Genomic DNA, 19,728 nt, shown 5'->3' with positions numbered 1-19,728 from the left:
AGTTAGACCCCCCCATCCCAACACCCCTCTTTATCACTCAGTGAGTTAGACCCCCCCCTACCAACACCCCTCTTTATCACTCAGTGAGTTAGACCCCCCCCCTCCCAACACCCCTCTTTATCACTCACAGTGAGTTAGACCCCCTCCCCTCCCAACACCCCTCTTTATCACTCACAGTGAGTTAGACCCCCCCCCCCTCCCAACACCCCTCTTTATCACTCAGTGAGTTAGACCCCCCCCCCTCCCAACACCCCTCTTTATCACTCACAGTGAGTTAGACCCCCCCCTACCAACTCCCCTCTTTATCACTCAGTGAGTTAGACCCCCCCCCTACCAACACCCCTCTTTATCACTCACAGTGAGTTAGACCCCCCCCCCCTACCAACACCCCTCTTTATCACTCAGTGAGTTAGACCCCCCCCCCCTCCCAACACCCCTCTTTATCCCTCAGTGAGTTAGACCCCCCCCCTCCCAACACCCCTCTTTATCACTCAGTGAGTTAGACCCCCCCCTCCCAACACCCCTCTTTATCACTCACAGTGAGTTAGACCCCCCCCCTACCAACACCCCTCTTTATCACTCACAGTGAGTTAGACCCCCCCCCCCCCGCCTCCCAACACCCCTCTCTATCACTCACAGTGAGTTAGACCCCCCCCTACCAACACCCCTCTTTATCACTCACAGTGAGTTAGACCCCCCCCCCCCTACCAACACCCCTCTTTATCACTCAGTGAGTTAGACCCCCCCCCCTCCCAACACCCCTCTTTATCACTTAGTGAGTTAGACCCCCCCCCCTCCCAACACCCCTCTTTATCACTCAGTGAGTTAGACCCCCCCCCCTCCCAACACCCCTCTTTATCACTCAGTGAGTTAGACCCCCCCCTCCCACAACACCCCTCTTTATCACTCAGTGAGTTAGACCCCCCCCCTCCCAACACCCCTCTTTATCACTCACAGTGAGTTAGAACCCCCCCCCCCTACCAACACCCCTCTTTATCACTCAGTGAGTTAGACCCCCCCCCCTCCCAACACCCCTCTTTATCCCTCAGTGAGTTAGACCCCCCCCTCCCAACACCCCTCTTTATCACTCAGTGAGTTAGACCCCCCCCTCCCAACACCCCTCTTTATCACTCACAGTGAGTTAGACCCCCCCCCTACCAACACCCCTCTTTATCACTCAGTGAGTTAGACCCCCCCCTCCCAACACCCCTCTTTATCACTCACAGTGAGTTAGACCCCCCCCCCCTCCCAACACCCCTCTTTATCACTCACAGTGAGTTAGACCCCCCCCTCCCAACACCCCTCTTTATCACTCACAGTGAGTTAGACCCCCCCCTCCCACAACACCCCTCTTTATCACTCAGTGAGTTAGACCCCCCCCCCCCCTACCAACACCCCTCTTTATCACTCAGTGAGTTAGACCCCCCCCCCTCCCAACACCCCTCTTTATCACTCACAGTGAGTTAGACCCCCCCCTACCAACTCCCCTCTTTATCACTCAGTGAGTTAGACCCCCCCCCTACCAACACCCCTCTTTATCACTCACAGTGAGTTAGACCCCCCCCCCTACCAACACCCCTCTTTATCACTCAGTGAGTTAGACCCCCCCCTCCCAACACCCCTCTTTATCACTCAGTGAGTTAGACCCCCCCCTCCCAACACCCCTCTTTATCACTCACAGTGAGTTAGACCCCCCCCCTACCAACACCCCTCTTTATCACTCACAGTGAGTTAGACCCCCCCCCCCGCCTCCCAACACCCCTCTCTATCACTCACAGTGAGTTAGACCCCCCCCTACCAACACCCCTCTTTATCACTCACAGTGAGTTAGACCCCCCCCCCCTACCAACACCCCTCTTTATCACTCAGTGAGTTAGACCCCCCCCCCTCCCAACACCCCTCTTTATCACTTAGTGAGTTAGACCCCCCCCCTCCCAACACCCCTCTTTATCACTCAGTGAGTTAGACCCCCCCCCCTCCCAACACCCCTCTTTATCACTCAGTGAGTTAGACCCCCCCCCCTCCCAACACCCCTCTTTATCACTCAGTGAGTTAGACCCCCCCCTCCCACAACACCCCTCTTTATCACTCAGTGAGTTAGACCCCCCTCCTCCCAACACCCCTCTTTATCACTCACAGTGAGTTAGAACCCCCCCCCCCTACCAACACCCCTCTTTATCACTCAGTGAGTTAGACCCCCCCCCTCCCAACACCCCTCTTTATCCCTCAGTGAGTTAGACCCCCCCCTCCCAACACCCCTCTTTATCACTCAGTGAGTTAGACCCCCCCCTCCCAACACCCCTCTTTATCACTCACAGTGAGTTAGACCCCCCCCCTACCAACACCCCTCTTTATCACTCAGTGAGTTAGACCCCCCCCTCCCAACACCCCTCTTTATCACTCACAGTGAGTTAGACCCCCCCCCCCCTCCCAACACCCCTCTTTATCACTCACAGTGAGTTAGACCCCCCCCTCCCACAACACCCCTCTTTATCACTCAGTGAGTTAGACCCCCCCCCCCCCCTACCAACACCCCTCTTTATCACTCACAGTGAGTTAGACCCCCCCCCCCCTACCAACACCCCTCTCTATCACTCACAGTGAGTTAGACCCCCCCCTACCAACACCCCTCTTTATCACTCAGTGAGTTAGACCCCCCCCCCCTACCAACACCCCTCTCTATCACTCACAGTGAGTTAGACCCCCCCCTACCAACACCCCTCTTTATCACTCACAGTGAGTTAGACCCCCCCCCCCCCTACCAACAGCCCTCTTTATCACTCAGTGAGTTAGACCCCCCCCCTACCAACACCCCTCTTTATCACTCAGTGAGTTAGACCCCCCCCCCTCCCAACACCCCTCTTTATCACTCAGTGAGTTAGACCCCCCCCTCCCACAACACCCCTCTTTATCACTCAGTGAGTTAGACCCCCCCCCCCTCCCAACACCCCTCTTTATCACTCAGTGAGTTAGACCCCCCCCCCCCCCCCCCAACACCCCTCCTAATCAATTCAATTCAATTCTTATATATACACACACATACACATGTCAGTCACACACACACAGTATATGTTGTGTGTGTGCTTTGTGTGTGTCCCTTGTGTGTCTAGGTCACTCACTGTCTCTCAGGTTGTGGCATACTGATACATACTGGGCAGCAAGGTATGTCCTGTCTCCTTCTCCTACGAGGATTTTTACCTTTGAGAGGTCACTAAGACCTTTGAAATCTGACATTACAGAGTGGAGTTTGTTCCAGTAATCATTTCTTATATCACTGAATGTTTCACATTGTAGGAGGAAGTGCATCTCTGTCTGGACCTCACCTGTCGAACAGTGACCACATATTCTGTTTTCGTTTGGTTGCCATGATTTTTTGTGTTGTCCTGTTTCAATTGCCAATTGGTGGTCACTGAGCCTGTACTTGGTTAGGATCTGTCTCTGCTTTCTATCTCTGACAGTATAGAGATATTCTGCCAGTTTATAATCTCTTTCTAAGGCTAGATAACATTCTAATCGACTTTGGCTTTTTTGACTTTCCAATGTTCCAGGTAGGTTACTTTACATTGTGTTATAATTTGGTTTATCACTCACAGTGAGTTAGACCCCCCCCCTCCCAACACCCCTCTTTATCACTCACAGTGAGTTAGACCCCCCCCCTCCCAACACCCCTCTTTATCACTCAGTGAGTTAGACCCCCCCCCCCTCCCAACACCCCTCTTTATCACTCACAGTGAGTTAGACCCCCCCCCTCCCAACACCCCTCTTTATCACTCAGTGAGTTAGACCCCCCCCCCCCCTCCCAACACCCCTCTTTATCACTCAGTGAGTTAGACCCCCCCCCCCTCCCAACACCCCTCTTTATCACTCACAGTGAGTTAGACCCCCCCCCCCTCCCAACACCCCTCTTTATCACTCAGTGAGTTAGACCCCCCCCCCTACCAACACCCCTCTTTATCACTCACAGTGAGTTAGAGCCCCCCCCCCTCCCAACACCCCTCTTTATCACTCAGTGAGTTAGACCCCCCCCCCCCCCTCCCAACACCCCTCTTTATCACACAGTGAGTTAGACCCCCCCCCCTCCCAACACCCCTCTTTATCACACAGTGAGTTAGACCCCCCCCCCCTCCCAACACCCCTCTTTATCACTCAGTGAGTTAGACCCCCCCCCCCTCCCAACACCCTCTCTATCACTCAGTGAGTTAGACCCCCCCCCTCCCAACACCCCTCTTTATCACTCACAGTGAGTTAGACCCCCCCCCCCTCCCAACACCCCTCTTTATCACTCAGTGAGTTAGACCCCCCCCCCCTCCCAACACCCCTCTTTATCACTCAGTGAGTTAGACCCCCCCCCTCCCAACACCCCTCTTTATCACTCAGTGAGTTAGACCCCCCCCCCTCCCAACACCCCTCTTTATCACACAGTGAGTTAGACCCCCCCCCCCCTCCCAACACCCCTCTTTATCACTCAGTGAGTTAGACCCCCCCCCCCTCCCAACACCCCTCTTTATCACTCACAGTGAGTTAGACCCCCCCCCCCCTCCCAACACCCCTCTTTATCACTCAGTGAGTTAGACCCCCCCTCACAACACCCCTCTTTATCACTCAGTGAGTTAGACCCCCCCCCACCAACACCCCTCTTTATCACTCAGTGAGTTAGACCCCCCCCCCCCCCCCCAACACCCCTCTTTATCACTCAGTGAGTTAGACCCCCCCCCTCCCAACACCCCTCTTTATCACTCAGTGAGTTAGACCCCCCCCTCCCAACACCCCTCTTTATCACTCACAGTGAGTTAGACCCCCCCCTCCCAACACCCCTCTTTATCACTCAGTGAGTTAGACCCCCCCCTCCCAACACCCCTCTTTATCACTCAGTGAGTTAGACCCCCCCCTCCCAACACCCCTCTTTATCACTCAGTGAGTTAGACCCCCCCCCCTCCCAACACCCCTCTTTATCACTCAGTGAGTTAGAGGAGGTGGTGGGTAGAGAGGAGGTCAGGGGGAGAGGGGATCACACTAGACACACACAGTGTATATTCAAGTGGGTAATAATGTCCCATTACTGGTCCTAAATGTAGTGTTTTCATAGTGTGTGTGTGTGTGTGTACATGTGTGTGTTTGTGTGTGTACATGTGTGTGTGCGTGTGTGTAGGACCACTGGGTCACCAACGAACACACAGCATGTCTTCTATCATCCTGTATTAAACATCTTTATTTCTCCTTATTTAGGCAGTAAGACACTATTTAGTTCATCACATTCAGTGGAACTGAGATCAAAGACAGGAATGTTGTTTGTCAACAATGAAAACAAAACAAACATTCTTCACACACCAATATTTACAAACACTCTGGGATATCAATTACAACTGTATACAGTTCAATCTTCAATGACATCTATGTCAGCACAGTGTTTGAGAGTGTGTGTGGGCTATTCTACCTGACACAGGGACACTGAGGAGTCAGACTCATAAACCCAGAACCCAGGATAGAGGGGCTCAGTGAATGTGCTGTGGAATGTGTGCAGGTGGGTCAGTGTGTCAGAGGAGACTGTGTAGAAGGACAGAGTGCCGGCCGGCCAGTCCAGATACACTCCTACTCTGTGGGAGCTGGAGGGGGGGGCAGGTATGACAATTCTCTTATTATTGTGCCTGGCAGAGTAACTGACATCATCACACTCCAGACTCCAGGACTTGTTATTGTGTCCAAGCCAACAGTCCTCACCCCCTCCTCTCCTGCTGATTCCTTTATATGTCACTGCTATATAAACCCATCCTTCACTGCTCTCTGCCTCCCAGTAACAGCGCCCAGACAGACCCTCTCTACACAGCACCTGTGGCCAGTAGTCAAATCTCTCTGGGTGATCAGGATACGGCTGCTCCTCTGTCCTCCTTGTCATCTTTCTGTTCTCCTCAGACAGAGAGAGGAGTCTGCCTGCTGTGTTTGGGTCCAGTGTGAGCTCACAGGCATCTGATGGGGGAGACCAAGACACAATATATTACTGATCATCATCATTCACATTAGAATGTCTCCCTCTTCCTGCCCTCCCCCTTTCATTCTCCCCCCCCCCCACCTCCCTTATCTACTCCTGTACTACGGTACTTAGGAATGATTTGCTGGACCTGATGTGAGTTTCCTCCAGGAACACAATGACTCTTATTGAGGGACTTGTTGCTCTTGTTGGTTAGTTGGAACTGATTTAACTTCTTGTACTCGTGTGAATTCTATTCTTGTTGCTTTTCTACAGGTACACTCTTGCACTTTTGAGGTTCATGTTGTTTCATTGTAACTTGTTTAACTACATGCTCTTCTGGTTCTTCCCATTGGCACTTATTTGCTTTTCACAATGTATGCTTCATGTTTTGGCTCCCCACAATGTTTTTGGGGCGTCTCGTTGTTTATGATCAGTGACCTGTGCTCTTTAGTAAAGCTCTCTCTTGGAAGTCGCTTTGGATAAAAGCGTCTGATAAATGAAGACATGTAAATGTACTCTCCCCCCCACCTCCTCTCCCCCCCCACCCCCTCTCCCCCCACCCTCCCATCTCCTCTCCCCCCTCTCCTTATCTACTCTCCCCCCCACCTCCTCTCCCCCCACCCTCCCACCTCCCCTCCCCCCCCACCTCCTCCCCCCCCCGGACCTCCTCTCCCCCCACCTCCTCCTCCTCTCCCCCCACCTCCTCTCCCCCCACCTCCTCTCCCCCCCACCTCCTCCTCTCCCCCCACCCCCTCCTCTCCCCCCACCTCCTCCTCTCCCCCCACCCCCCTTATCACCGCCTCTCCCCCCACCCCCCTGACCTCCTCTCCCCCCACCTCCTCCTCTCCCCCCACCCCCCTTATCACCTCCTCTCCCCCCACCCCCCTGACCTCCTCTCCCCCCAGCCCCCTTATCTACTCTCTCCCCCCCACCTCCTCTCTCCCCTTATCTACTCTCTCCCCCCACCTCCTCTCTCCCCTTATCTACTCTCTCCCCCCACCTCCTCCTCTCCCCCCACCCCCCTTATCACCGCCTCTCCCCCCACCCCCCTGACCTCCTCTCCCCCCACCTCCTCCTCTCCCCCCACCCCCCTTATCACCTCCTCTCCCCCCACTCCCCTGACCTCCTCTCCCCCCAGCCCCCTTATCTACTCTCTCCCCCCCACCTCCTCTCTCCCCTTATCTACTCTCTCCCCCCACCTCCTCTCTCCCCTTATCTACTCTCTCCCCCCCACCTCCTCTCCCCCCACCCCCCTGACCTCCTCTCCCCCCAACCCTCTGTCCTCCTCTCCCTCCACCCCCCTCTCCCCCCACCCACCCTCCCATCTCCTCTCCCCCCAGCCCCCTTATCTACTCTCTCCCCCCCACCCCCCTAACCTCCTCCCCCCCCCCCCCATCCCCATTATCTACTCTCTCCCCCCCACCCCCTCTCCCCCTACCCCCTCATCTACTCTCTCCCCCCATCCCTGACCTCCTCTCCCCCCACCTCCTCTCCCCCCACCCCCATTATCTACTCTCTCCCCCCCACCTCCTCCCCCCCCACCCCCCTGACCTCTCCCCCCCCCACCCCCCTTATCTACTCTCTCCCCCCCACCTCCTCTCCCTCCAACTCCTCCTCTCCCCCCACCCCCCTTATCAACTCTCTCCCCCCCACCCCTTATCTACTCTTCCCCCCCCCCCGACCTCTCTCCCCAGCCCCCTTATCTGCTCTCTCCCCCCACCCCCATTATCTATTCTCTCCCCCCCGCCCCCCTACCTCCTCTCCCCCCACCCACCTGACCTCCTCTCCCCCCAGCCCCCTTATCTACTCTCTCCCCCCCACCTCCTCTCCCCCAACACCACTTATCTGCTCTCTCCCCCCACCCCCATTATCTATTCTCTCCCCCCCGCCCCCCCACCTCCTCTCCCCCCACCCACCTGACCTCCTCTCCCCCCAGCCCCCTTATCTACTCTCTCCCCCCCACCTCCTCTCCCCCGACCCCGCCCTCCTCTCCCCACACCCCCTTGACCTCCTCTCAGAAGAGGAGAGAGACGAAAGGGGAGAAGGAGATGAAGGGAGGGGTGGGAGGAGGAAAGGGTAGGGCAGTGGAGAGGGAAGGAAGCGAGGAGTGAGGGAGGGAGGGAGGGGGAGAGGAAACACACACCAGCTAGGGGAAGGGAGGGGGGGAACAGGGGAGGGGGAGGAGAGGGGAGGGTGAAGGGAGGGCACATACGTGTGTCCATTTCTGACAGTGTCAAAGTCACTAATGGTATTGTCCCTGTATGACCCTGTGTACTAGAACTAAGTAGCAGTCAATACTCACATTTCCTAAGACCAGGTTTGATCCTGCACTCTCCATCATGATCCACACTGTAGGGAGAAGCAGAGGAATGATGAGGAAATGACACCTCACCTGTTGCTACGTGACTAAAGTAAACATGTTGTTTCTATGTTTATCATCAGAGGTGTATTCCAGAAAACAGGTTTTACAAACTCTGAGCCTAACCCTGAACTCTGACTTGATGAACCCTGAGATGGGAAGCACAGAGTTATCGGTTCCAGAAGAGCTGATCTGAGTTTGTTTAATTCTAATTCACTGGAATTAGACATTCTCATGCGTGCAGGCGAGTATGCAAACATTTTCTGAAAGGTAAACAACAACTGCAACACCAAAAGACAGACAATTGGTCAATGAGTACATTTCAATGCAGTCTATTTATTTGACACTTAACCACACGTCTTACTACAGCTGAACAAGTGGTGGAACAATCCTATGGGCACAAAACACACTTGGCAGCAGCTGAAAATGAATATAAAATCAGTTCAAACAGGTAGGGCATATTTGGCTTTGGCCTTCCCACCCCCTTTGCATGTCATGAGTTCTGTAATGTTGTACAATGTATGTGCCCATGTGCTGAGGTGTTTTCTCCTGTTCCCACACTGTACTCCTCTAGGAGCATAGTCTGGGGGTTGACTTTTTCTCTCCTCTCCTCATGTTTCTGTCTCTCCACCTTCAAGAAAAGGCTCAAGACGCACTTGTTCCGGGAGTACAACGGTACTTAGGAATGGTTCGCTTGACCCAATGTTAGTTTCCTCAAGGATCACAATGACTCTTGCTTAGAGACTTGTTGCTCTTGTGGTTAGTGGTAACTGATTTAAATTGTTGTTCTCGCTGTGATATATTGTTTTTATTACTGTTGCTTGCTTTTTTTTCCACAGGTACACTTGCACTTATAGCGGTTCATGTTGTTTAATTGTAACTTGTTTAACTACATGCTCTTATGGTTCTTCCCTTTGGCACTTACTTTGGTTGTTCACAATGTGTGCTTCATGTTTTGGCTACTCGCAATGTTTTGTGGCTATCTTGTTATGATCAGTGACCTATGCACTTTGTAAAGCTCTCTCTTGGAAGTCGCTTTGGATAAAAGTGTCTGCTAAATGAATAAATGTAATGTAATGTTTCTGCTGACATTTTCAAGGGGGCGCCGATAATGGCTACCTCGGTCGGTATCTTTCGGCCAAAGTAAATTCCTTGTCTGTCATTGTCCCATTCTGATTCAGACACATGATTGTTTTCATCATGTTTGACAGGATTAAACCAAGTACAAATCATTCAGTGGCTGTCTCAACTTGTGAGAATGCTGTTTTAACACATAGATGTTGTTTAACCTAATCCTGCTCAGTATATGAACATTGGACTTGTAGCGGACTAACAGAAAGAAGGCAGAGGAGGGCACCACCTCTGACAGAGGCAGAAGAGCTGGCTCTGAGTCAGAACGCTGGGCGACCAGCGGCTGAAGGCATCCCTGGAGGGAACTCATCCAAGCCTATCACCCCCGAGGACACAAGTGCCCACATAACATGTTAGTGTTTGTGGAGATTTCATTTGGGGGGTTCATTTCTCCCAAAGGTCAATGATGGTGTTACCTGCCTTGTTGAGCCTTCTGCCACAACAGAACCTCTTGTAGTTTAAGTTCTCAATATTGCAAAGACTGTGTACAGTACAGTAGAACAGAATGCTCTTCATCACAGAATGATACAGATATGTTGTCTGCTGCCACAGAGCGATTCAGAAAGACCTACAGAGGTATACATCTTACTGTATGGTAGCTACTGAGCTACACTGTTCTCTCCCCATGTACATTGTTTTGAGGTTCTTGTGTGGAATTATGGGTTTGACATGTACATCGACATGATGAGAAAAAATAATGAATGGTAAAACAACTGGCACATTCTTCTCCTTTATAACAGAGCATGACTGGGCATTACAAGGAGGAGCAGGGTTTCCCACAGAAAACGTGTTAGTTAAGGTGGTAGGGTTTGCCGTCAGACCGGGGGGGGGGGGGGGGGGTTGTAGAGTCTAGCCTAATGTGTTCTGGGGGGGGGGGGGTCGTTTGTACGATAGACTAATGCATTCTGCAGAGAAGGTACTGTTTGGAATGAAAGGGAGCAAACAGGACAGAGTAACACGGAATTCATCTTTCTTTTTGTTTTGGACGACGTAGTTAAGGCGGCAGGCGTGTGTTGCTTAGGCGGCCGCCTTAACTGGAAAGTGCTGCGGGAAACCCTGAGGAGGGTCCATCAACCTCCACAGCACAGAGTAACAGGGACATGTTCAGTAAGTACCAGGTTAGCTCTGCATGGACATTTCATGTCATCCTTATGTGTTATACACAGTGGCGCTCCTAGCACATTTGGCGCCCCAGGCAAGTTTTTCCCTTTCATATGCAACCAAAATGGCCGCAATTTAGAGCCTCTCCATGTGGTCATTTTATATCAACTATTTATTCATTGAATTGAAAGAAAATGTGCCATATTGTGTTATGTATCGTTATCGGGATATGAAAGGATCTATCAGGATATGAGATTTTGGTCATATCGCACAGCCCTACTGCAAAGTAAAATACAACAGCACATTATCCATCCATCCATCATCTTCCGCTTGTCCGGGGGTCAGGTCGCGGGGCCGGAACCTAAACAGGGAGGCCCAGACTTCCCGCTCCCCGGCCGCTTCCACCAGCTCTTCCTGGGGGACCCCGAGGCGTTCCCAGGCCAGCCGAAAGACATAGTCCCTCCAGCGTGTCCTGGGTCTTCGCCGGGGCCTCTTCCCAGTGGGACGTGCCCAGAACACCTCACCAGGGAGGCGTCCAGGAGGCATCCTTATCAGATGCCCCAGCCACCTCAACTGGCCCCTCTCGACGCGGAGGAGCAGCGGGTCTACTCTGAGCCCCTCCCGGATGACCGAGATTCTCACCCTATCTCTAAGGGAGAGCCCTGACACCCTGCGGAGAAAACTCATTTAGGCCGCTTGTATTCGCGATCTCGTTCTTTCGGTCACTACCCACAGTTCGTGACCATAGGTGAGGGTAGGAACGTAGATCGACTGGTAAATAGAGAGCTTCGCTTTTCGACTCAGCTCCTTCTTCACCACGACGGACCGATGCAGAGCCCGCATCACTGCGGATGCCGCACCGATCCGCCTGTCGATCTCGCGCTCCATCCTTCCCTCACTCGTGAACAAGACCCCGAGATACTTGAACTCCTCCGCATACATAACACATTTAAAATGGGGAAAATGTGAATAATTTCTTTGCAGGTCAATTTAAGGTGTAGGCCCCTACATGTTCTGCCTGTGCCCCCAACATGTTCAGTTAGGGGCTACAGTGCTGCTAGTAAAACAAGTTAGTCTGGAGCCCTGGATGAGGAAAGGACACCCCATGTCTGATAGTTGCTTCAGGCTCGGCATGAGGGAGGAGAGAGGGAGAAATTCATGGTTTGTTAAACAAAAGCTGCCAGCAAGCAGGTTAGGTTAGTTACCATCAGTTACCGTGGTAAAGTAACCAGAGTTTGTGTTTCCTCTCTTTCTGGAACAGAAAACCCAGAGTTTCCCTCATCTCAGGGTTAACAAACTCACTGTTTTCACTTAAACCCACTTTCTGGAATAGACCCCAGGAAATACAATTATGATTGTAGCTATATAATCATAATTGCACTAAAGGCTATTGTAGATTATATAGGGCTTCCCTCTTCCTAGCCCACTGTCCTAAATAAACATGCCGTCTGTGATTGTATAATCATGAAATGCAAGGCCTGTTAACATACTTAGATGTCTATTCAGTGTTAAGCAACATTACATGAAGAGGTATATAAAAACACAAACATGTCCTTACTTGAGTTTCTCCAGTCTGCAGTGTGGATCCTCCAGTCCAGCAGAGAGCAGCTTCAATCCTTTTTCTCCTGGATGATTGTAGCTCAGGTCCAGTTCCCTCAGGTGGAAGGGGTTGGACCTCAGAGCTGAGGCCAGAGAAGCACAGCCTTCCTCTGTGACCAGACAGCCTGACAGCCTGTAGAAAGAGGATCAATGTTGTGACAGAATCCATCTGGGCCTCCAGAGTGAGTCAGCACAGAGGGGTTCATTTGGCAGGTGCTGTCATAGCTGCTCCTCCCCCTCATTAGACAGAGTGACCTTTCCCCCCAGTTCAGGAAGGTTAGGTTTGTGGTCAGTTTGGTGCTAGTAGTTCTATGGAACATCAGGACGTCTGCTACATAAAGCCACACTTGACTTGAATGAACACAACAAATTAGTTGGGGCTATAGACAATTTCATGAGCCGTTTCCGCTCTACTTCCTAAACTCCTCCCTTCGATGCAATTCACTTCCGTTCTGGCGGGCTGGGTTTGTTTTGCTAGCTAGCTCCGTTGTGCCGACAAAGCACTGATATCGCAGTCACAAACATGATATACAATTTACAACATGAAGAAAAGTGGTTCAGGAACGACGTGTGCGGTAGTTGGTTGCAAACACTCGAGAAAGCACCTGAACGAGTGGTTAGATAGAGTGCTACGACCACCAGTTTTAAAACCTAGAATCGCCTCTAGCCTGTTACAGTTATACTACAGTAGTATGCTTATTGTTTGTAGGCTATTCACATACCTAGGCTACTTGGACCGTGTCCTGGCAATAAATAAAGAACATTATGCTACATGTTTTGCCAGGATAACTGGCAACACCATTGAATGTTCATGATGTTCCTATGTGTTTATTCCTTTGACTGGGTACAACAACGCGATCAGTCAACCGACTATAAATGTTTTTAATGTCAGGCTACAAATTTATAGAACAACTTCTGTCTGATACGTGTGGCATCCTTTAGCCAAATAATTTGCCTACATTTTCTGAGAGATTGAAGAGCTAGACAACAAATGTTCTAATGAATCACCGACTAAAGTCATCTTCTGACATTGCCTGGGTACAACAACGCGATCAGTCAACCGACTATAAATGTTTTTAATGTCGGGCTACAAATTTATAGAACAACTTCTGTCTGATACGTGTGGCATCCTTTAGCCAAATAATTTGCCTACATTTTCTGAGAGATTGAAGAGCTAGACAACAAATGTTCTAATGAATCACCGACTAAAGTCATCTTCTGACATTGCCTTTGCTCCATGTTAAAAGCTACAAAATGATAGACTGGCAAAAGCTTTATAACTATAAATCTACTGTAAAATGTACTTAAAAGTATGGCGACGACGTTGGCAACTTATCCAGTAGTAAATGTCAAACGACAAGTATGTCAAAGTTGTAGAACCGTGATCCCAAGCTAGCATCGACATCGCTGTGTTTACACCGGCAGACGCTCTGCAAACCACTTCCGGCGGAAATGAAATGCATTTGTGTAGAGTTATGGCGGCCCCCTGGGATTTGGCGCCCCTATTCTTAAGCAGTACGAGACATAGAACATGGATCATATCTATCCACCATTGCAGAAAGCAATGTTCACACGTGACCTTTCCCTCTCTAAACCGAGTTCTATGACAGCTCGACGTAGATCATCATTGCTGCTGCTGCTTCAGAATTGTATTAAATATCACGATATCGAGGAGGATGAGCAACTGAACAGTGACAGGACGTTAATCACTCATGAAGTCATGACAACCTAATAAACAACAGCGACCAGCTACTTTCCCGACAAAGCCCTCTCCTGCTGCCTCTTTCTAGCTATTTGTAACTACCTCCCATTCCCCACACCCTGTCGCAGTCAACTAAAACGTAATTTATACATATAGAGTGGTAAAATATCAGCCTACCTGCCGAACTTGTTGCACTGAGTTGGATTCCAACTGAAGAATATCCCACTTCAGTCGCTCTGTAGCCTATTAGCTACAAAACGTCCTGGTTTAAACCCTGACAATTTTCTGTGGTAAACCTGAGGTAACTTGCTTCTAAATTACTGTAAAAAGCCTCAGTAAACTTATTTGTTCTGGACCGGCTACTAATAGACTTTAACTTTCAGATGGTAAATTTTTCTCTAGCTTAGAATTTTCTGAGCAGATAGACATCTGGTTCCCTTCAGAAGCCTTCAGTTGACAGTGTTCTTTTTTAGCAACACGGCTAGCTGATCCAGAGACAGAGATCACATGGCAGGGCGTGCCATCAAACACTTCAGGCTATTGGACAATATAAGAAGTTATTCAAAAAAATTAAAGGGGAAATTAAATGGAAGTGAAATTAACCAAAAGTATTCAAAAAACGTATCTAGCAAATAAATATTTGTTTTAAATAACAGAGAATGCCTGTCAGTATTTATTTAACTATGTTAAGTCATTAGATAACCTGCTGCCTGTTGGCTCTGCACTCCCTGCGAGAAGAGGAACTGCTATATTAGTATGCTGTTCATGGATTACAGATAATCATTTAACACCATCATGCCTATGTCTTTATATAGGCTATTTCAACATTTTATATTCTTTCCAAAATTCTAGTTTAAAGTTGTAACAGTCATGTTTGCATTCTGTGCTCTTTTTGCTTTAATGTTGGGACACATTAGCAGGGCCAACCTCAAGAAATTCATGAAACCCTTCATGTAGTGGAAGAGGCGTCAACCACAGGTTCTCTCTGTGTCTTCCTTCTCCCCCATTTCCTTGTCACTTTCCCACTCCGTCTCTCCGGTCCTTTGCTTTGTGGGTCTCTCTATGGTCAATGTCACCTTTTGTGATCTGTGCAAAGGATCAATAAAAGACTGACGTTCTGTGTTCAACTTTCTTTCTTCCCTTTTTTAAAGAGCAGATATGTGTTTGAAATCTCACTTGGTATGGGGAATTTGGCTGACTCTCCCTGCATCTCAGATGGAATACTACCATGAAGTAAAGTATGTCAGAATAAATGTGAATAGCCAGTTCCATACATATATACAGTATATACAGTAGTATTATAGATCAAGCACACTTTTCTTGCCATTCCTAATTTGAAACCCTTCATGTAGTGGAAGAGGCGTCAACCACAGGAACAACAGCCGCCAGATGCTAAACTCACTGCCCAGGTAAATGTACAATAATATGATGAATAGTATATCTTAACCCTTGTGTTGTCTTCAGGGTCAAACATGACTGCTATTATATTTAACAGCAGAGAAAACCCTCAACTAGTTATTTTTTTAACTTCAAATGTCTTACTTTTCCTAGTGACCCTGACATTCATAAAAATACATCACAACAATCACAGACACACACGTACACAATAAGAAATTGAGATTATGTGTGCTACTGATTTAGGTTACAGAGTCTATAAAGGTGCTGAAGATGACAGTACCTCCATTACTCTCTTTGCGAAAGCCATGACTGCACATTTCAGTGTTGTAATAAAACAATTGGTGTTCACAGATTAAAGTCATTGTATTTCCACTGTGAAGAGGGAAACCCTAGATGTTCACAAAGTTTGATGAATGACAGGTTGTGTTTCAATGCGAAATAGGTTTAAGGTTGAAAATTAAATTAAGCTGTATTTTATTACCCTTTGGGCAAGGGCTTACAGATTGTTAACACTACCCAAAGAGACTGCAATCATGTTGGACATTCAGAAACAGTTGCATCAACATTTTCATTCTGTCTAAAATAAACAAAAACATGAAATAAAATATAAGCCAATCATTATGTACAGCATGTTTTAGAGTGTTTCAGATGCAGCAAATCTGCCTGTTTCTTATCAAACTAGTCCTCACTGATGAATAGAAGGCATATACTGTATATATATATATATATATATATATATATATCATTCTTGGCATAAAGTTTTTACCCAAATTGATGATGGTAACTTTACTAATGGCTCATGTAGAACATAAATACATACCTCAGTGTCTCCAGTTTGCAGAGTGGGTTCCCCAGTCCAGCAGAGACCAGCTTCATGCCGGCATCCTTCAGATCATTGTTACTTAGATCTAGTTGTCTCAGGAAGGAGGTTGACTTCAGAGCTGAGCTCAGAGAAGCACAGCCTTCCTCTGTGATGTGACAGCCTGACAGCCTGTAGAAGATTCTCATTAGGGAGGGATCACAAACACTTTTTATTGTTACCTCTACTCTTGATGCATGACTATGCTTTGCTTATGGTCTGCACCTCTTCTTCAACACCGACCACCTCTGGAAGAGTGGAACTCTCCCACTGAATTGCTCCTACCAAGCTTTCTTAAATGTTTTAACTATGAGTTTCCCTGAGAGTTTGTCCTTGTCTTTCTTGAGGGATTAAGTTGGTTTAGGTGCAGTTCTATGAGTGTGTGTGAAGCCCTCTGCGGCATTGCTTGAAAAAGGGCTTTACAAATAACATTTGACTTGAACACAATGACACAGTAGCCAGTAACCAATGTGAAAAATGAACCTGCCTGAGAAGCTGATTTTACTAAGCTGGATTGTACTTGTGAAATATTCCAAAAACTATCATGTCTACTGTATACTGAGACATCATGTGGTCTTCCTGAGGTATTTCTAAATCATATAATGTGAAATGTAGGCCATCAGTGAATCTTTTGTTCTAGACTGTCTTGTGAGTTTCTGAGCCAATCAGATCACAATTCCCTTGGTACTAGCATCAACACTAGGTTTAGTATCTCCTATTATCAGTGCTATAGATGAGATCTATGGCACTAATGTACTGACATGATCAAACTATCACTGAATATATGACACTGTTCAGGAATGGTTAGCTTGATTGTGTTATTGTGACATGAAACTTGAAGATTAATTCACCAGTGAGATACAATAACACAATACGTGCTTTGGTATGTTTTGGAATGGTTCGAACAAAGTAGTGACCACATACACACTACTCCTCATGATACTGGTTCAGACAGTAGTGACCACATACACACTACTCCTCATGATACTGGTTCAGACAGTAGTGACCACATACACACTACTCCTCATGATACTGGTTCAGACAGTAGTGACCACATGCACACTACTCCTCATGATACTGGTTCAGACAGTAGTGACCACATACACACTACTCCTCATGATACTGGTTCAGACAGTAGTGACCACATACACACTACTCCTCAGTCATCCAGTCTGGATGTGTTCACAGATGCTGTGACAGAAGTCGCTTGGTAAGATTACCTAATGTCTATGTAACCAACAAATATCGTACCATATTAACATACAATGGGGAGAAGACTATATAAGTTAAATTAAGAAAACTTCAGTCTGATCCCGGGATCACGCTCATGTTCTATTGGGAATCTTTGTTACCTGAGAACCAATAAAACACTTTGCATCAACCCTGCTGAGTTCCAGTGCTGTTTTTAAATTTTGAGAATTGACTGAAGACGTACAGAACTTTTGTTTCATCAAATTGGCGAGCTACAACCAGGAGAAGTTTGAGAGATCCACCACGGGCCTGTGGGAGGAGAGCACCTTGGAACACGCCTTGGCCAAACAAATTTATAAGGTAAGCAGAGTTTTTTTATATACATCTGCTTAATTCTGTGCGTTTCCGAGGTGTGAGCCCACCCAGCAGGCCAGGTAAACTGGTGCAATCTCTTCTTCAAAAGAAGAATTTCCTATTTCTTTTATTTAAAGTAATAAAACTATCAGAGCACTATCAGAGATTAATATAATCAGAAGCATCAGCGGTTCATTTCTCACAGACTCTCTCCCTCTCGAACACGTACATCCACATCCTTTCTGTCCCTCTCCCACTCCCTCACACACACACTCATTCCCAGTTCCATACACACACACACTCATTCCCAGTTCCATACACACACACACACACACACACACACTCATTCCCAGTTCCATACACACACACACACTCATTCCCAGTTCCATACACACACACACACTCATTCCCAGTTCCATACACACACACACACACACACACACACTCATTCCCAGTTCCACACACACACACACACACACTCATTCCCAGTTCCACACACACACACACACACTCATTCCCAGTTCCACACACACACACACACACACACACACACACACACACACACACACACACAACAAACACTGTTACACACAAACATCCACATTAACGGCTCTCAATCACACTCACTCCCACTCATTCCCAGTTACACACACACATACATCCACAAACACTTATAGACACACTCACTTAAATTAACGTATTTCATCACACACACACACCCACCCACTCACTGTCATTCGCACACACGCACACACATACCCACTCATTCCCAGACACACACACTCGCACCCTCTCTCCGTGTCTAGCTATTTCTTGTTGTTTCTCCCTGAGTTGTGCTTGAGTTTCCGAAAGGTAGACACAGGCTCTGCGGAGAGCGTGGCACCTGCCACAAGAGAATGACTATTTTCACAACCAGGAGCAAGGTTGTGTGCGTATAGAGCAGGACGCGGCTCCATAGAGAGACAGGAAGAGAGGCACTAGGGATTGTGTGTAATACTGACGGCAATCAGAAGTATCAGGGGACTGTGATTATTGTAAAGTACAATAAACAGTGAGAAGGCTTTGCACAGCCAGGTGACGGCTCCAGTGGAGGTAATAATAAAAAAACGCCACCCAGACACCAAAAAGTTCATTCAACATTTCCTGAAGAAATGGCATGCTCGCAATTCAATTTGGCCGAAAGGAGGATCCTTTGATTTAGCGTGCTGTGAGGAGGTGGAGGTCAACATAAAGCCCCACAAATCTAAAGATTTGAAAGAAGACGAGGGAAAAGGAAGTGCTAGGTTGGTTTAGAAAGGAAGGACACAGACGCCAGCAGATGGCAAGAAATAGACGGAAAATACGAAGTGATGAAAGAAAGAAGACAGAGAAAATAACCAATCCAACAGAGACAAGAATAAAGGAAGTACAGGGACAGAGCCCCACCGCACCAGTATGGCCATTGGAGCCACCCACATATTTAAACAGTAAAGAAACTGATGCAGCACCTCCAAACAGATCGCTCATTAGGGACACGCCCCAAACAAAACAGCAGAGAGCAATCGCTGGAAGAGGGGGACAACATCAATCAGAAATGTCAAGACTGGGAGTAGTCAATACGAAGGATGAAGTATGAAATAAACAACCTGATGACAAAATTACGAAACCGCAGTGACAAGATGTCCACACCCAGGCCAACACCTGAAGTCAGACCAAACGAGGACCCCCACAGCGCATGGCAACAACTCAGCGGCAGAGGGGTCGTGCACTCAAGTCATCACAAGCGACACACATGTGAAGAACAAGAGCAGCACTGGGTGAGAGATGGTGGAAGACTGGGGAGAAGATCCAACCTAAACGACCACCTAGAAGGGAGGGGAACAGAGGATCTAGATGATCCGATCCAGCAATGCCCACTGGTGGTAAAAGGACCTGGACAAGATCCCTTGTACGTGCCATGGTCGTTCATGGACATGATCGGCCTGGCAGGTAGACTACACTCACTGATGGAGCTAACAAATGGATAACAGCACTGGAAGAGAGCACAGCAGGAGTGACACTGGCTCTGGGAGATATAAAGGCTCTGC

The 19,728-nt window shown here is 48.5% G+C and overlaps 1 protein-coding gene across 8 annotated transcripts in view; it reads right to left on the bottom strand.

Moving 5' to 3' along the window:
* Positions 1-19,728, bottom strand: part of LOC136933033 (NACHT, LRR and PYD domains-containing protein 12-like) — a 561,343-nt gene that overhangs the window by 142,365 nt on the left and 399,250 nt on the right. The window contains exons 17-20 of one of the 8 annotated variants that reach the window (XM_067228388.1): positions 16,079-16,249; positions 12,118-12,291; positions 8,271-8,317; positions 5,189-5,964 (exon numbers count right to left, since the gene is read on the bottom strand). The exons of 5 other annotated variants lie outside the window; for them this stretch is intronic. In XM_067228388.1, coding sequence (XP_067084489.1) covers positions 5,426-5,964; positions 8,271-8,317; positions 12,118-12,291; positions 16,079-16,249 — 931 coding nt within the window. In that variant the 3' untranslated portion in view covers positions 5,189-5,425. Of the gene's footprint in view, positions 1-5,188; positions 5,965-8,270; positions 8,318-12,117; positions 12,292-16,078; positions 16,250-19,728 lie in introns of those variants that run through there. 2 more of the 8 variants (XM_067228391.1, XM_067228398.1) reach the window with 2 other exon arrangements.

The sequence above is a fragment of the Osmerus mordax genome, chromosome 24 (assembly GCF_038355195.1).
Source record: "Osmerus mordax isolate fOsmMor3 chromosome 24, fOsmMor3.pri, whole genome shotgun sequence".
Lineage (NCBI taxonomy): Eukaryota > Metazoa > Chordata > Actinopteri > Osmeriformes > Osmeridae > Osmerus > Osmerus mordax.
The sequence above is the reverse complement of the archived record's forward strand: the minus strand, read 5'-3'. Positions and strand labels throughout refer to the sequence as shown.